At 33.7% G+C, this 20,448-nt stretch overlaps 1 protein-coding gene across 1 annotated transcript in view; it reads left to right on the top strand.

Moving 5' to 3' along the window:
- Window positions 1-17,203, top strand: part of LOC144968744 (uncharacterized) — a 25,278-nt gene extending 8,075 nt beyond the window's left edge. The window contains exons 2-3 of the mRNA XM_078907382.1: window positions 7,547-9,022; window positions 13,910-17,203. Coding sequence (XP_078763508.1) covers window positions 7,551-9,022; window positions 13,910-14,546 — 2,109 coding nt within the window. The 5' untranslated portion in view covers window positions 7,547-7,550 and the 3' untranslated portion in view covers window positions 14,547-17,203. The remainder of the gene's footprint in view (window positions 1-7,546; window positions 9,023-13,909) is intronic.
- Window positions 17,204-20,448: the final 3,245 nt, after the last annotated feature.

Raw genomic sequence — 20,448 nt, 5'->3', positions numbered from 1 at the left:
CATTATTCATCCGAGGAAAGAACCACGATAATACAATGTGCGTTCTAAAACTTTGAATACACTGGTAACCATTTACGGTAGCTAACTGTTGGTTATTTCGTGTTGTAACAAGTAGATATAAGAGGGAGAGGGGGAAGGGAGTGAGAGGAAGTGAGAGAGAGAGGGAGAGAGAGAGGAGAGAGAGAGAGAGAGAGAGAGGAGAGGAGAGAGAGAGAGAGGAGAGAGAGAGGAGGAGAGAGAGAGAGAGAGAGAGAGAGAGAGAGGGAGGGAGAGAGAGAAAGAAAAGGAGAGAGAGAATTTTACTCATTACTGTACTGATCTAACACCCCCGCATCTACACAAGTCCGTACAAGGCAAACTGGACCTATAACGCTTGCATCGGGTACCGATACATTCTCTCTTACATGAACACTTGATGAGTTTTTGGGACACTTTTGACAATTCTGGAAATAAGCTCCACAGTGGTTCATGTCGATCGTCACATAAGTTGCAGGGTTCTCTTCTATAAAAGATATAATGTTAGCAAAAGCTCGACTTCTTTCAAGAACTCTGACATCAGGATTATCATCAGCAGTGACATCTTTTCAAGCTTGTTTTTTTTTTTAAGTATCGTGCATGACAAATTTTATGGTATAGGGTGGTAGTACCTCCTGAGCGACAAAATTGCCTCCGGCAGTAAATGACAACATATCAGAATCTTTGATGGATAACGCTATTCCACGAATATTGTCTTTCATGTCTGTTGTCATTACAGAATGGAGTACTCTCGATTCCATGTTTTTACCAACAAAAAAAAAGCACGTTTGGTTATTACAGCCAATCGCTCATTTTGAACGTTGTCTCATTATTCTCGTGGGTTGCGAAATAAATCTCATTCGGTCACTCCTCCCAGTCAAATGACGAAGTTTGGAATTCTTGTAGGGCATTTCATTTTAGATTTCTTTAATTCTATCGCCTAATTTTGTTGACATGAAATTGTACACGACAAACTTATGCCGGCCACTTAGCATCATTTTGTTTTAAGCTTTCAATAATCTCATTTCTTTCTGATGAATTTGAAAAAATAGATACATCCAACTTGTTTTCAGCACAAACCAAAGAATTGAATTGTGTTAGATCTTCAAAAAGAGTTTCATAGCATTGCTCTTTGTCATACCTCCTCGACTTATAGGGACATTCTAAACGGTCTGGGTTATCTTGTTGGCATATCAAACACTTGTGCCAGTCTCTGGGAGCAGTTCTTTTTGCTATTGTATGTGTATCTGAAATCATGCAAACGCATTCCTTTATTAGGCATATGCAATATTCTTTCATCTCTCTCTCTCTCTCTCTCTCTCTCTCTCTCTCTCTCTCTCTCTCTCTCTCTCTCTCTCTCTCTCGTTCTTTCTGTTAAAGACCCATCATAGGCAGGCAAAATGTGTGCCGTGCCTTACATAAGGACACAACAGTACAAATAGCCTATTCTCCCATTGTCCCCATGAGGTAAATAACTTAAAGTAAATAATTTGCCAAAATATAGCATCATAGTGGTTGATGATGATGATGATGATGATGATGATGATGATGATGATGATGATGATGATGATGATGATGATGATGATGATGATAATTATAGCGTTCTTATATAATTCAAGTGGTATGCCGACTCTTTACTGTCATCAAGTTTGACCGAAATAGGTTTTAACTCACGTAAAATGATTATAGCAGTATTTTTTGGAAAGAAAAGAAATAAGGAGGGGGAGAAGGAGCACTGTCCTTCGTCAACACCGGTTATCGGCATTTATTGAGCTGTGTTCTGCTAGTCTGTTTTGACTACCCCTCTGCTCGTCTGCCCATCCGTTTTGGAGCAATTGATTATACTTATTAAATCAGATGCAGAAAAATCTCATATTATAGAATATTTCTCGCTAGACGTCCTTTAAAACAAGTGAAATTGAATAATATTTACGATTAAATAATTTATATGGTTCTTGAATCGAAAGTAGAGTGAAAGGAAAATATCCGCTTCGACGCTAAAAATAGTCACCAATGGGAATCCAAAGGATGACGTAAAACATCCTTGGGTCAGCTTGCCTCGTATGTTTACACAATAACACGGAAAGAAATTTTTGTCGTCCATTTCAAAATTTTCTAATCTTAAAAACCTTGTATCTCAACTAAACTGATCTCTCAGACTGGTTCTTTATCATAAATTATAGGATTTTTCATATTCTACAACATGTGTAATGTGCATGCTTTCAACCCTGATTTGCACAATTCCAAGGTTTTTTGGACCTAATTCCACCTACTATAGTCAGATTTTGTTATTAATGGCGCGTGTTTTTCTGGTTTTTCTCTTAGCTGTCCCTCTATCAAAAGTTGTAAAAATTTGTGTTAACCTCTGAATCAATTTGTCTTAACTGAATCTAGATTTAGGACCATATTGATGCCATATTAAAAAAGTTTTCTTCTTTAAGACCTATAAAAATACTTTAAAACAGCTGACATAAAATTAGAGATTTTACACTGTAAAAAATAAAAACAAGTTACGCACCACAAAGTATGAATGAATTCATCGTATATCCAAAAAATCTTGTGCTGACGTAATGATTATGAGTTCACGCCAAATAATAGTAATTCCCTGTTAAGTGTTATAAACATACCACTTATGTAGTTTGTATTACATTTTGAATTTATTATTTATGGCATAGTATCTACATCATATCGCAATTACCAAAGACTGATATGAAATCTCTCGCTTTAAATCATTTGAAATTGTGATTGTATACTCAATATTGTCAAATTAACAAAAACTGTTTATATAACTATGACAAATTTTTCTCTATGCATGAACGTTTCACAGGGCCTTTAAAGGTTTTAAAAACATATTAGGCTCTTAAACAACACGATACGGTACGGAATCTCTATCGTTTCCACTCTTGTAAAGCTGCGAAAAGAAGTCTTCTGGTATTTATCGATAAGTCATTAAAGAGGACGGCGTGGTTTTGAAATTTCACAGTCAACCATGAGAAGATCGTTCTCGAAATACGACAGAGAGATCACCAGTGTAGAACGACGTGGCAGGAAAAGGATCATAGATAACTTTGATATGGATATCATCCAAAGATGTATGAGTGAGCGTAAATATACATCCGAAAAAATATTGGACGTCTGATTATTCAAGCAGAAAAAAAGGCCCATGGGTTCTGGACAGAGAATCATTGTTATTCTTGCAGGTGGTGATGATACTGGATATTTAAAAGGATGCCATGCCATTTTTTCTTCTCTGCATCATCTGGAATATTATTCTGGGGTCAAAGGTGTTTTAAGACTGACTAAATATCGTTTGCTGCCCTCCATTGAAGCACCCAGCTGTGTTGTATTGGACAACCCTATCAATCGTTGGCCCATGGTCACTTTAAGGCTCCAACTTTGGCAATTATAAAAGCTGTCATGATTTCATGGTTTCAATCAGACATATTCTGACCATTCATCAAAATACTAACTATACTCTTTAGTAAAAAAAAAAAAGAAATGAACCAGAAACACCTTTCAAAGCAGACCGTCTAATCAGGGAGTTTTGACACGAGGTTGCGACTTCCCCCATATCACTGTGAGCGCAATCCAATCGAGGTCATTGGGCCTAAATAGAGGGAAAGATTGAGAGGAGGAACACCAATGTTACTCTCACCGACGAGGCAATAAAAGATAAAGAGTAGACTGAGAAAAGGCATGCCTCAACCTTCGCAAACTGAGGAAAATTACATTTCATTGGATAGAGTGATGCTCGGAATCTTTCTGCAGTCGTTTCATTTCTCCTTTTCATCATCCTTGTCATCAGACTGTGCTGAGTGATGTGTCCAGTATTTCTTGGTTGTTGTTGTAGTTGTTGTTGTTGTTATTGTTGAACACATATTTGTAGAGACACTGTCTCATAATTAATGAATTTTTACTTTTGACCAGTCTACATAAATTTATGTAATCCTCTTTGGCATAAACAAAGCTATTTCGCAAACTTTTACAATCAAAATTATATTGGAAGCGCGTTATCTTCACTTTCGTTTGTATTCACCAGTAATGTGTATTGATAGTTATAAAATGTAGATGTCTGATAGATGAAAATTGCCATTCATTGCTTCATATTCAAATACTGCACGTATATCGTTTAAGCTTCAATTAACCGAACATTCCGGTTTAACGAAATCCTTCAAAATGGATATACGGAAAATTCATAATTTTGAAAATGTAAATCTTCTATGAGTTCCGATCCTCACCTGTTATCGATTTTAATATAGCTGTAATAAACTAAATCCTTTCCTATCGTCCTCCATTAAAGCCACCTTGGAAGCAGAGTATTTCCTTTCAGTTTTGTGTTATTGATTTTATTGAATGATATATATGATCACATGTGCATATATGTGTATAAACGCTTCCGGGTACTTTTGGTTGAAAGGAGCGCTATAGAAATGACGCATTATTATTATTATTATTATTATTATTATTATTATTATTATTATTATTATTATTATTATTATTATTATTATTATTATTATTATTATTATTATAAATTATTATTATTATTATTATTATTATTATTATTATTATTATTATTATTATTTATTATTATTATTATTATTATTATTATTATTATTATCATCATCATCATCATCTCATATTATTATCATTATTATTATTATTGTTATTATTATGATTATGATTATTATTATTATTATTATTATTATTATTATTATTATTATTATTATTATTATTATTATTATTATTTTATATTATTTTATATTATTATTATTATTATTATTATTATTATTATTATTATTATTATTATTATTATTATTATTATTATTAAAGGCATTAATTTGGACAATTTCAGAGGCGATTTAGAAACAAAACTTACTAAAAATTCAATTATTTCTCCAGACCAGTGGAATAGTTGTCTCATTGAAACGCTTGACAAACATGCGCCATTCCAAACAAGGACCGTCACCAACCGCAAGTATACTCCGTGGTATACGTCGGACGTTAAAGAAGCTAAAACGAAGTGTCGGAGAGCAGAAAGACTGCTGAAAACATCAGGCCTCATGATTCATCGTGAAATATTCAAGAGCGCATTTCGTGCCTGGAAGACAACAATAAAAAAGGCAAAGACCACGTATTTTCTTTCAAAATTTGAAACTTCTAAATCTTGTAAACAATTATTTAACATCTGCAATGATCTACTTGGACGTGAAAGATGCACTTCATTACCATCTACAACCAATCAAAGAGACTTGCCAGACACATTTGTCAACTTTTTTAAAGACAAAATCCATAACATTCGTTCAGAACTAGATCGGCATGAACCATTTATAGATACAAATACATTCTGTGGTACCCCTTTAGACAAGTTCCAACCAGTTTCACCTAGTTTCATAAACGAGTTGATAAAAAAAGCCCCCATTAAATCCTGCGACCTTGATCCCCTACCAGCACAGCTTTTGGCCAGCTCCATCGATACATTATTACCATCCATTACATCAATCATAAATACATCCATACTGACTGGCGAAGTTCCATCGTGCTTTAAAAGTGCCCTCGTCAAACCACTTCTGAAGAAACCATCACTGGACCACAATATATTAAACAATTATCGTCCTGTATCAAATTTACCTTTTTTGTCAAAACTTTTTGAGAAGGTAGTTCTTACACAATTAACATCTCATCTTAAGAACAACAGTTTGGAACAACCCTTTCAGTCAGCCTACAAACATCAACACAGTACTGAAACGGCGCTTCTTAAAATCTTTAATGACTTGTTATGTAATGCTGATGCTAACAATATCAATGTATTATGCCTTTTAGATCTTTCAGCTGCCTTTGACACCATTGACCATGACATTTTGTTAAGAAGACTAGAAAATACGTTCGGCATAAAAGGAATTGCCCTTAAATGGTTTACATCATATTTACAGGATCGATGGCAGACTGTCGTGGTGAATGGTGTTCAGTCAGAACAAGTATTACTAAATTTTGGAGTGCCACAAGGCTCTGTTCTTGGCCCTGTCCTTTTTACTGTATATATGCAGCCCCTTTCTAGTGTGATATCCAGATTCAATCTGAGTTATCATTTTTATGCAGATGATACGCAAATATATGATTCAGCACCCCTTAGTAATTTACAGTTCTTAATACAACGAATTACGAGCTGTTTTAATGAGATTAAATCTTGGATGTACCACAATAAGTTAAAATTAAATGATAGTAAAACTGAGATTTTAATGTGTGGAAGACCGAGTATCCTTAAACAGGCAAATAAATCACTAATTACTCTCGGAAATAGCACAATAGAATTTTCAAATAAAGCAAAAAACCTTGGCGTCATCATTGATAAAGATCTTTCCATGACAAGCCACGTGAATAACACCATACAATCTATGTACATAGAAATGAAAAAAATAAGCAAAATTCGTAATTTAATACCGAAGCATATAACAGAACTTTTAATTAATTCCTTGGTTTTATCTAAATTGGACTATTGTAACTCCCTTTGGGCGAATTTAACTAAAGACAAAATTAGCAAACTTCAGGTTGCTCAAAATAACGCAGCCAGGCTCATTGTACGCAATAACAAAAAATACCCGTCAGCAACTCTTCTTCTCCGTGAGTTACATTGGCTTCCTGTTGAAAAAAGAGTTGCCTATAAGATTTGTACTGTTGTCTACAAATCCCTGAGCACGAACAGTCCCTCCTATATTAAAGACCTTCTAAACATATATGTCCCCAATAGAAACTTGAGGTCAAGCAATGACCAATCAATCCTTGTCAAACCTAAGCCATTGCGTAAAATAGGTGAACAGTCTTTTCAATTTTCGGCCCCCCATTTTTGGAACTCTCTCCCGTCACACGTGAGATGCTCGGATTCGTTGACAACGTTCAAATCTCGCTTAAAGTTTTATCTTTTTACGTCATAATGTTGCAATATTATTTTCATATTTTGTTGTTGTTAAATTGAATTCGTATCACGTTTCCTTCACACTTGTCTCACTGTAATATGTTTTGTTTTATATCACTGTAAAGCGCTTAGAGCCTGTGACAACGGAGTAAAGCGCTATATAAATGCCATTTATTATTATTATTATTATTATTATTATTATTATTATTATTATTATTATTATTATTATTATTATTATATTATCAAATCTAAGAACGCATAATTTTTTTTTAATTGACACATTTTGCCGGTTCCAAAAAAATGAGTGACAGTGAAAAAATACAAAAGTATAAAACTGAGAAATGGTAAAACAAGCGTTCAACCTATAAAAAGGAATATATTGGACTAAATATTTTGCTCATCTAACAATCAAAACGAGTGATGAAGTACAAAATTGCAATATCAAAAAGGTCTACCAAATAAATGACAACAGCGTCCTTCCTGTAAATTCTGTGAGAATAGATTAAACATATTTTACTGTTACGTTCCATCCAATGTTGATATTTTATATTTTCTTATTTTAATTTAACTTCATGAAATTTCTAGAACCAACAATCTAAGCATTATCTTTTTTTTCAACAGAATTATGGCTAAAGCTTTACAGACAACTGCGTGTAAAGTTATCTTTGTGATCGGAATTCTTGGGACATTGTTTTTGTATTATTACACAATACATTTCAAGAATTCATTTGCCACTTATTTTCAAGAGACTGAACACAAGAATCAAACAACGAGCATTGGAAGTTCAAACTTTACAACTTTCAAAACAACAAATTTACCCAACAATAAAAGTTCCACCACCCATTTGCCTCAAAGTACCTCGACTTACTTCACTTTGGCTTTAACCACTTTGCCTCAGATCAAATCGACTCCAACCACTCTGAATTCCATAAGTAGTCTAGCCCCTACAACAAAATTAATGACACCAAAGCTAACAACGGTAGAGTTATCAAATGATCTCTTACTTTGCCCTTTTCCCAAAATAGATCCATTTGATCCTGCTATAAAATCTCACATTACTAAACACAAGCCTTTAACATGTGATGGAAAGCCAAGTCTTGCATATGTCGAGGACAACATCCTTAAAATAAACAAACAGAAAGTCAAAACTAAAGTTGGATCTGTTGAATTTTGCAAATACACTGAGCTCAAGTTAGCCTCTGCAAATGATATGACCCTCCTGCCGCCAAAGTGGTCGAAGAAATTTCTAAACACAACAAAAATACCAGACAACTTGGAACATTTATATGTGCAATGCATAAATAAAGGAAAGGTTGTGGGGGAAACGTACAAAAGTAGAATTATTGAAAAACAAGAAGTTGAAAAACGATCTGAAAAAAGATATGCGGATCATTTGAAGGAGCACTCCCCGGCAGAGACCTTAAGTGTCATGTTCATTGGAGTGGACGGTATGTCTAAGCAGAATCTGATAAGAACAATGCCGAAAACCAGAGACTTCTTATTAAAGTCCATGCAAGCAAAGGAGTTGAACATGTTTAATAAAGTCGGAGATAACACATTTCAAAATGTAATTGTCCTTTTGTCCGGTAAAACCCATACTTATTTCGAGAATATCAAAGGATGGAACATGAAAAAAGATTATTTTGACAAGTTGGACGACATGTTTATATGGAACAAATATCAAAAAGCGGGATATCGTACGGCAATCTTATTTGACATGGTCAAAGGCACAGCTTTTCATTACTTAAAAATGGGATGGAAACAACCACCTTTTGATTATTATCATCGTCCAGGGCCCTTGATGATGGATAAGAATTCTAAAAAAGACCCGGACGAAAACTGCATTGGGGACCAGAGAGAGATCTCGTTACTGCTAGACTACTACCTGGAATTGACGGCCAAGTTCAACAATACTAAGAAAAAGCCGTATTTCGCCTACAGTTTTTTCACCCACTTGACGCACGACTATTTTAATGACGCAAGCAAGGGAGATGAAATGTTTTATGAATTTTTCTCTACACTGCACAAAAATAAGGTCCTTAACAACACAGTATTAGTTTTCTTTAGCGACCACGGATTACGTTTTGGTGCAATGAGGTATAAACCATGGTTTAGTTGAGGTTTTTTGTTTTTTTACATTCTACTTGATCATACCTTCCTCTCTCCGTCATAGTCCTCTCGCCATACTTTTTATCCTTCCTCCTCCTCTTCTTCCTCACCAGCCTCCTCATTTACATTCTTATCCGAATCTTCCACCCCTTCGCCCCCATCTCTCTCTCTCTCTCTCTCTCTCTCTCTCTCTCTCTCTCTCTCTCTCTCTCTCTCACACACACACACACACACACACTCTCCTTCTCTCTTCTTCCTTCCTTCCTTCCTTCCTTCCTTTTTCCTTCTTTGATCTAAGTGTGCTGCAATTGCTTTTATATAGAGAAATATCCACTAAACGTGCTCAAAGCGCTTTACAAGGGGTCCCTGGCCAACAGCAACACGTAACATTTATAACGGGACATGACGCCTGTTAGGCGATATTACAAATTTTTGTTTGGACAAAGACAACGCTCTTAACGGCCAGGTACTCGTTTTACACCTGACTACGGAATGTGAGTAAAGAGGCTTCTACAAGGACTCAACTATGCGCTGAACGCGAGGCTCGAACCCACGACCTTCTGATCCGAAAGCGAGTGTCATACCACTAGACCACATAGCCGCACAAAAACTACTACTACTACTACTACTACTACTACTACTACTACTACTACTACTACTACTACTACTACTACAACTACGTTTTTTCTTAGCATCATCATCATCATCATCATCATCATCATCATCATCATCATCATCATCATTATCATATCATCACCATCATCGCCATCACCATCAATGGTTGTCACCAAATTGGCTCAGTAACGAATAAGCAATACAAATTAATTTATTGTGTTGAATACAACCAAAAGTGAAATTCAAAATCATTAGAAATATTAAAATGGTATGTGAAACACATTGAAAAAGACATTTTAACAAACGTTTCTAATTATTTACGGCCTTGCTATAATAGTGTGTGATGTCAAAATACTGGTTGCAATCTCTGTGGAAGTTTGAAACCAGTTGTCCTCCGGAGGACTGAATATATACCTTGTGCAACTGATCTTCTGGTTTCAGAATGATGGCATTTAATTTTCTCGCTTAAATAATAATATATAATAATAAATAATAATAATAATAATAATATAATAATAATAATAATAATAATAATAATAATAATTAATAATAATAATAATAATAATAATAATAATAATAATAATAATAATAATAATAATAATAATAATAATAATAATAATATAATAAGTATAATAATAATTAGTATAATATATAATAATTATAAATATGACAATTTGTCATTTACTTACCTGCTTATGCTATTATATTTACTACTCATTTCCTCTACTTTCTCTCTCTCTCTCTCTCTCTCTCTCTCTCTCTTCTTCTCCCTCTCTCTTTCTCTCTCTTCTCATCTTCTCTTCATTCACCTTTCATCATTTCTCTTCAATGATCTAACATAATAAAAATCATTCATTTCGTTCACATTGCCCTTGGTTTTGCTGCCATTGACACAAATATATAATAATATTAATTACATAATTATAATATAATAATCATATAGTAATCAATAATATGATAATAATAATTATAATAATTAATAATTAAATAATAATAATGAATAATAATATAATAATAATAATAATAATAATAATAATAATAATAATAATAATATAATAATAATAATATAATAATAATAATAAATAATAATAATAATAATAATAATAATAATATAATAATATAATAATATAATAATAATAATAATAATAATAATAAAAATAATAATAATAATAATATATAAATAATAATAATAATAATAATATAATAATAATAATAAATAATAATAATAATAATAATAATAATAATAATAATAATAATAATAATAATAATAATAATAATAATAATAATAATAATAATGTCACGCCTATGTAGAAGGGTGGCAAGTGGGAGTAGACAGATAGGAGTCAGATAGTTTCCCCATAGACTTATGTCTGGAGCCGCTTTTATTTTTCCCTTTTATAGTCGGGTAAAGTTCCTGACACTTGACTGATAGTAATAGAATGTTTTAGGTTTAAAGAAATAGGTAATAGAAGTAATGGTAGATTATTGGCACGTTATATAGTGCTAGGTAGGTTCAGAAGGTAAGTATCAATCCCCGTTAAAGAAAGTATTTTAATATAAAACAACAGAATTGCCTCATACAATAACAAGTTAACACGTAATTTGCCAAAGAATAATAGTGCTGGTTTTAATTCATTAAATTTAGACTATGGGTGATGATATGGTGGTTGTAGCTGTAGAGGTGTTGGGAATGATGGTGTGGTGGTGATTGTAATAGTTGTGGTAGGGATGATGTGGGGTGGTTGTATTAGTGATAGTTGGGATGATGTGATGGTGGAGGATGTAGTTGTATTGGTAGTAGGAATGATGATGTGGTGGTGGTTGTTGTAGTAGTGGTGGTAGGGATGATGATGTGATGGTAGTTGTAGTAGTAGTGGTTGTAGCTGTAGTGGTGGTGGTGGTAGGGATGATGATGTGGTGGTGGTTGTAGGTAGTAGTAGTGGTGGGGATGATGATGATGTGGTGGTGGTGGTGGTGGTGGTGGTGGTGGTGGTAGTAGGGATGATGATGTGGTGGTGGTTGCAGTAGTAATGGTGATAGGGATTTTGATGTAGTGGTTGCGGTGAGTCTTTTTAAAAGGCGAAATTGTGATGGTGATGAGCGGAGATAAACCACCATTTAGGCGGAAGATTCTAAGCCCTGCTACTACACGAAGGCAGGTTAAGATACTCCAACTTTATTAGTTACAACACAAAAGATTTTCAAAGAGGAAATTAGCTACACATGTGATATTGACTGTCAACTTTTATAGACTGCAATGATGTCCATCGTCGACTGTCAATTATATATTTAGAACAATGGTAGTTTCATTGAATAGACAAATACCGAGATTGAAACTCAAAGTAATTTAACCAAAAAAAAACAACAAATAATTACACATAATAGAAAGTGTATTCTGATTAATCACATTATTTCAGTCAATTGCAATGTCAACATAATAACTTTTGTCTCCACTATACTTTCTTATAATTTGTTGTTGTTGTTCTTTGACGCAAACCCTTTGATTTCGAAGTCTTTCGTTCACTCAACTCACCGAGCCGATTGATTCAGTTCTTTTAAGTTTTTATTCACAAAAATGTCTACTTTCGACGATCTGCACTTATCTTTCTTTTTTTTTAAGCCATTGTCAATTACAACATGACACGTTTTGCCTCTTTCATTCGTAACCAACTTATTTTTTTCTGAATCTAAACGAACTCATTCTAAAAATAGCTGCTATCTTGTTGACGCTATGACGTATCCTTGTTACTAGTCTCAGTCTAAGCCTGTGAAGTCCTGCCTCAGTAAGTTACTACAACTTAGTCAAACTTGGTCCGAAAGGTGCCGTGATTTTAGTCCCGGGCTTGCTTGGTCAGCTTACATGAAATCCGATTTTTCTGGTCATTGATTAAAGTCAGAGATAGTCAGAAATTAAGCGCTAGTTCATGAAAACGGCCCAGAAGTTCATGATTCACGTAGGAAATTGTCATCTATGGTGTCTCGCAACCAAGATTCGGAGATCCGGAGAACATCGATGTTGTCAGTCATGAGGTAATAAGTGTAAACCACGTTGTTTTTTAATAGACCTGGCATTAATGTGGAGTATTTATGTCGAGGCAGAGGTGTACTTAGTGTCGATTTTGATGAGATTTGGTCTTTTGATTGAGTTTTTCAGTCTGCGATATGATTGTTGGTGTTGATGACGTTGTTGTTGTTGTTGTTGTTGTTGTTGTTGTTGTTGTTGTTGTTGTTGTTATTGTTGACGTTGTTGTTGTGGCTGTTGTTGTTCATGTTGCCTTAGTTGGGTTTGATGATGCAGCTGTTGTTGCTGTTGTCGCCGTTGCCATTGCCATTAAAATAGGAGAACCTGGTGGACTGCTGCTATCAGCGCTGAACACATACACAAATGCTGGTCGTCAATAAAGCTCACCCATCCTCGCTCTTTCACACACCCATTATCATTAGATGATACATTATATTATACATACTGGTAATAAAATAATTATAAGCACCTTATGATTCAATATGTAACCTATTCATTGTCAGTCATCCCTAGGACTGGTTACATACTTCAAATGAGTTTTGAACCGGAAGAGTGGAAGTTGTGATGTCACGACATCTGCATCCTATTACAATTTGTAATACCTTGTCTTAATATTTTAAGTAATTTGTCTAAGACAATCAGTGTCGGTTTTCACCAACATGTACTGATTTGCATGTCTGGCAACCCAAATTATTATGGACCCATTGTTGTAATGGAAATACTCTCAATCCATGGCAAAATATATCTTCACGATGTCGAATCAAGTCCATAATTGTGCTCGACTATCAAGCCTGACAATACGTAAATGCAATGACACATAAAAGACATTTCAATAAAATAGACAACTGAAGAATTTCATTGAAGTGTCAAATACTTTTAAACATATTAATTTATTAACGAATCTGGTTTATTTTGTCCTTGGAAAAGACTCTTTACTCACAATCACTCACCTTACTCAAATGTAAAATGAGTACCTGGCCATTAACAGCGTTGTCTGTCGTAAATAAAAATGTAATTTCGCCTGACAGGCGTCATATCTCGTTCTACATTTTACGTATTGCTGTTGGATAGTGACCCTTTGTAAAATGTTTTGAGTACGTTTAGTTGATATTGTACTATGTGAAAGCTCAATTTGATATTTTTAATTCTAGAAACCATACCACGTGAATTTGCTATGCTGACCCCATTTGCAGCTTTACTTCACCATAATGATATTTTTCTTCATAATATACTTTCAGGCGAACATTCCATGGATTCATAGAAGGAAGATCCCCTTACTTTTTCTTCGTTTTTCCACCATGGTTTGAGAAGAAATACCAAAAGGAAATGTCCAATCTCGAAACAAACCAGAATCGATTGACAACGTTTTTTGACGTTCATGCTACTTTATACGATTTGCTGTATCTAAGAGGGAAGAGGGGAAATGACAACGAAAAAATTCTTGGAAGAAGTCTATTCCAAGAAATCCCCAAAACGAGGACCTGTGAAGAGGCACATATCCCAGATGAATACTGTCTTTGTAAAGGTGTATCAAAGAAGAAGATGTCAGAAAAGTTGAAAAACGAACTTGCAGATATATTTTTAGGAATGATTAACGACAGAACAAAGAATAATCGAAACATTTGTTCGCTGTTATCACTTAAATCTATTAAATCAGTTTTTGAATTTTCTTCGGGTAAGTCAACAAACGATTATTATCAAATGACCATTCAGACGACCCCCGGAGGTGGCTATTTCGAGGCGTTGCTCGATTACAAAACGTCTTCCAAGACGGCTTCGTTAGTGGGAGACATTATAAGATTGAACTTTTACAAAGGACAGGATGGTTGTGTATCTACGTTGGCATTGAAACCATATTGTTATTGTAAAGAATGAAACTCACTTATGGCGTTATGATCGGTAAATGAATATTTCTGTGTGTGTGTGTGTGTGTGTGTGTGTGTGTGTGTGTGTGTATATATATATATATATAAGCATTGGTCCTGATGGTCTTCATCCTCGCTTACTCAAGGAGATTGCGACACAAATAAGTCATCCCCCTTTCTATTATATTACATTTAACAAATCTCTATCAGAGGGTGAAATTCCAGAAGACTGGAAATTAGCCAATGTGACTGCCATTTACATAAAAAGAAAAAAGAAACAAACCTGGAAATTACAGACATATTAGTTTAACGTGTATCTTATGTAAAGTTATGGAATCCATTCTCAACGAAAGAATCATGATTTTTTTTAGAAAATCACAAATGTTAAGTAATTGTCAATACGTATTTTTTTTAAAGAGAAACGTTCTTGTGAAACTCAGTTATTACATTTCATGGAAGATTTTACCAGCATGATTGATGATGTTAAATGTATTGATATTATATATTTTGATTTCAGTAAAGCATTTGATTCTGTTCCTCATGAGAGGCTATTCAGAAAAATAAAATCATATGGTATAACAGGGCCGATATATGATTGGATAAAATTATATTTTCTATCCAATAGAAAGCAGAGGGTAGTTGTAAATGGCGAAATGTCAAGTTTTAAATTTGTGACCAGTGGAGTACCTCAAGGAAGAGTCTTGGGTTCAGTACTTTTTATCATATATATTAATGACTTACCAAATAACATTATATCAAAATGTAGATTGTTTGCAGATGAAACTATAATTTATAATGAATCTGATCCGCACAAAATCATTCAGGATGATATTAATTCCTTATTTGAATGGTCAAGGAAGTGGCAATTATAATTTAATATCAACAAGTGCAAGGTATTGCATGTTGGAAAGAAAAATCCGAATCACATCTATTACTCAGATAACTCTAATTCAAATTTTTTGCCTGATACAAATTTTGAAAGGGATCTTGGTGTTGTTTTTGACCCACATTTGAACTTCGATGTGCATATTAATGATTGTACAACTAAAGCTAATCGCATGTTGGGACTCATATACAGGAATTTTACTTATTTGGATAATAGCATGTTTCTTTCGTTATTTAAAACTATTATAAGACCTGTTCTTGAGTACGGGAACAATGTTTGAAGCCCAATATATCTAAGACAGTCAATAGGTCTTGTAAATATTCAAAGACGAGCAACAAAATTGCTTCCCGGGCTTGAGAACATGTCATATGACGAACGTTTAGCATTCCTCAATCTACCTAGTCTCAAATACAGCAGAATTAGGGGAGACTTCATTCAGCTCTACAAGATAATACATAATATAAATACATCAATTTTGCTTACATTTTCTTTTCTAAGATTACGTATACCAGAGGCGACAAATATAAAATGTATATTCCAAGATTTCAGACCAAAATAAGACAGAACTCATTCTATAGTAAAAACATGGAATAGTCTCTGTTTTAACACAAAAAATGCATATTCTTTGAATCAGTTTAAAATCTTAGTTGATAGGGAGTTAAAGTTTCTGAGATTGAGTATGACTAACATATTTTAGCATTTTTTAAATAATAATAATAATAATAATAATAATAATAATAATAATAATAATAATAATAATAATAATAATAATAATAATAATAATAATAATAATAATAATAATAATAATAATAATAATAATAATAATAATGAAGAAGAATGATTTTGTAGACTGGTTTGTAAATGATGACAAGTAAAATGCATGACATCTGAAACAATGTAAAATCATAATTTATCAGAGACATATGTATGATTATCATCGTTGTTGCTTTCATGATTATTTTTTAAAATATTTCATTGTACTATGAACTTTGTACATTTATGATTTATTCGATCATGACCAATTTTCAATTACCAGTATTCTGTGATAGTATTTTTCGATTTTACATTTCCGCATTGATACATTTTTCCTGACATCCAAAGTTGTGTAAAACTGTCTGTGAATGATACAATGTAAGCTATGTGAGATTCTTTAATTATAAACTATTGTATAAGGCATTTAAAGGATAATTCCTATTAAGCCTAAGTAAGATAATATAAGAAGATACTGTGAAAGATTTTAATGCTTATTCTGACCATGCTTCTATTGTTCTGAAGCTTACATGTCATACTTTAAACTATTCACCGTATTTACATTCCAATACAACATGCAAAAATAGAATGAATTGGAGAGAGAAGAAAAAGGAGTTTGTTGCCAACTTGGAACAAGTTGAATTTACTGATAATTTGAGAGATTTCTAAAAAAAAATACTTGATATCGACGGAGAAGATCATGGGATTATTAATGATAGTATCACAACATTAAATGAATTGATTTTGACAGCTGTCAATCCTCATCAAGTAGGAAAAACTCTCAGTAACTGGACCAAAACAAGGGGATGGTATGACGAGGGAGTGTCGGAAAATGGGGAAAGTATTTAAACATTTGAAAGCATATTTAAGAAAAACAATCCATTGGATAAACATAATATATAAAATGTTCAAAGCAAGAAATATATATATATATATATATATATATATATATATATATATATATATATATATATTACAAAGTGAAATATGTTGTCCCTATGACCCTGGTTTGAATTTATATGTAAATGCATAAAAATGTAAAAATATGCAATTAAGAATTAATAGCGACACTTTATATATTAATTTGATATATATATATATATATATATATATATATATATATATATATATATATATAATATATTATACTTCTTGCCTCTAGTCCGAACTTGTGTATGTATATTTTTTTAAAGAATTTAATGTAAATCACAGTTCTATGTGGTAAAAATGAGTTAAGGTGACGTGTTGTCTTCGTTTTTATAGATATGAGGTGACGGCTCCTTATGGAGAACAATATTATTTTTGTGAAGGGGGCGATCACCATCCTTCATAACTTTCTCCATTTTACATAGACTTGATCAGTTCTTCCACATTTGAAATTGGGTGAGTATAACTCCTGGCTTTATTAATTATTCATCAATTAATCAATTAAAAGACAGCTGATTGGCAATTAAAATAACATTTTGGTTCGCATGAATACAAATCCAACGTTTTTATTTTGGGGTCAAAATTGTCATTCAAGAGATGGAGTAAAAATGCAAATTATGGTAAATAGAAATACTACTACAATACAATTGGTCATGAAATATCTAATGATATAATATTATATCTTACATGGAGCGGTGGAATAAACGTATTCTTTAATTTCTTTATATTTATTAAACTTGTTCCATTTTTATCGTGCAATAACACATCTCGTCTCGTTTCTCTGTTTGAAATTTAGATCAAAGGAGAAAATGTCCAATAATTATCAAATTATGTCACGTTTTTGTCACACATCTTATAAATTGAAAATTGAAATTCTTTGTTTCCCTGGAATAGCTTCATATAGTAATTTACGATATACTGTTTTGTATCCTTATCAGCAATGTGTAAGTCTTATTATCTGTAATTTTCTTATCATTCCATCCTTCACCAAAACCAGTTGGGAGAGAAAATAGAAGCTCAATTAACTAAACTGCCGTAGTCCAGAAAGATGCGAATTTAAAAAATTGGCCAGAAAACTTGTCCTTCAAATATCGATACGTTTAAATGACCCTCATCGTGGCAAAACTTACAAACCTGGGAACCTGCGAAGTCCTAGGTTTGAGATTTTTTGCCACGATGAAGATCATTTAAATGTATCGATATCTGAAGGACGAGTTTTCTGGCCAAATTTTTAAATACGCGTCTTTCTGGATTACGGCAGTCACTGGTTAAAGTCAACCAACGAAAACAGTTATAGTGAGAGGAGCATGCCTTTTGGACCTTTTTATCTGAAATATTTTATTGTTGATTGCCTCTGTGAACCCCAAACATAAAAACAGGTGTACCTGGTAAGAGATTTTAAAAATACATTTACAATGTGATTGGGTCATGATGAATGAAAATAAAAAATGAAATAACGATATGAAATTCCTTTATTTTTCCCATAAGCGAAATTTGTCTAAAGCTCTATTCCAAAGGCGCCGTGTCAAAGTTGAAATGTCTGTCTTTATTTTCTGCATCACTACTACTACTACTACCACTACTACTACTACTACTACTACTACTACTACTACTACTACTACTACTACTACTACTACTACTACTACTACTACTACTACAATTTCTACGGTTGCTTCTGCTTCTTCTACTGCCACTGATGAGTATACTAATACCTACATCCCTTATATTTTGTATTTATTTCTAATTCCATTGTATTTATTTTCCAAGAATAGTCCACACTTTATTTTATTTCACTTTCTATACTGCATTACACAGTTCCTCCCCGCCTCCCCTCTTTTGACTTAATTAATTACGCACCTTTTATAAATTTCTATTGCACTATTTTAATTCGTGCTTCCTAACAAAGTAGCATACAATTTCCTGCTCATCAATGTTTTAGTTTATGCTTCTTAACAACGCCACTACCACATTATCTCATTCGTCAGTAGTGTTTCATTCATCCTGTTTTGTTGGTGAAGGGGAAACCCGAAACGTCCATTTTATCTGTTTTCGTATATTAAACTGAAGCTTACATTCAATTTCACTTTGTTATAATTTATTTATTTATTTCAATTCTGAATATAAAAATGCAAGAACAATTCAAAAAATAATTCTATGTGATGAAACCACGTACAGAATGCACAGCAACATAAACATTTTCGGCAATTTAATAACGTATGTTTATAAATATAATTTAAGAAGTGTCACACTTTGTGACACAGCAGTAACTTGTCTAAGACTGGTCGCACATCTATTCGGTAACTTGTGAGAACAATTATCTTTATCGTTATTTATTTCGGGAATTCTCAATGAAAATATTTTTAAGTAAGTCCTTCTGAGCCACTTGGGCTCATTGTAAGACAAATTAAGTCCTTTAGACCCTTGTAGCCAATGGTGCAGGAGTTATCCCGGTTTCAATAGCGTGAAGCAGACAATTAACGTATTTGTTTGAAAACCTTTGAACATGACGCTAGTCTATCGCAGATTACTATCCTAGCTTGACAGGTACCCTTTTACACCTGAATGGAGTGAGTGATTGGAGAAAACTATCTTTCTCTAGGAAAGTAAAAATTGTCTTCGGTCGGAATCGAACACAGAACCTCTGAGTCCAGAGTACAACGCGCTAACCATTCGGCTATCCTGCCTCCTAAGCTTATAAATCCGGAACGTATCCATGTTTCTGTAGCGTTGAGCAGACAGAAAACAGTTTAAAATTTAAAAAAAATAAAAATCGCTTTATTCATCCCATAGGGGAAATTTTTTTCAAGGGTCTATTCCAAGGGAAGACTGGAATAACCCAGGCGTCCGCCGCAGTGCAGGGCCACAAATTGAGCTAGGGCGAGGTGACTTACTCAAGGCCACACAGCGCAGCAGCGGGTGATCGAACCTGGTACCTTTCGGGTACGAAGCAAAGATCGTACCACCGAGCCATGCTGACTTTCTATTATCCTCTTGAATGGACGCTAGTCCGTCAAAGATTACTTTCATCAGCGAACTAGTACTCATTTGCACCTGGGTAAAGTGAGGTGATTCCAAGAAAAACATTTTAGGATAAGATCGGAGATCACGATAGAGTCTATGGAATTGACCCTTGAGCAATCTTTGGGTCATTAAAGGATGCAAGGTGTGTCCCAGGACAGTCCTGTCCTAGTGCGGTACCCCTTTTGAATAGAAGTTTTCTCCAGTGGGACAGGACAAATTCTTCCTGGGACAGTCCTGTCCTTGTGAGGAAGGAGCCTTAGTGTGCATGTGTTTGTATGTGTGTGTGTGTGTGTGTGTGTGTGTGTGTGTGTGTGTGTGTGTGTTTGTG

Source organism: Berghia stephanieae, chromosome 3, assembly GCF_034508935.2.
Source record: "Berghia stephanieae isolate SIO BIC M18660-M18661 chromosome 3, UCSD_Bste_1.3, whole genome shotgun sequence".
Lineage (NCBI taxonomy): Eukaryota > Metazoa > Mollusca > Gastropoda > Nudibranchia > Aeolidiidae > Berghia > Berghia stephanieae.
This window is presented reverse-complemented; position numbering and strand designations above follow the sequence as displayed.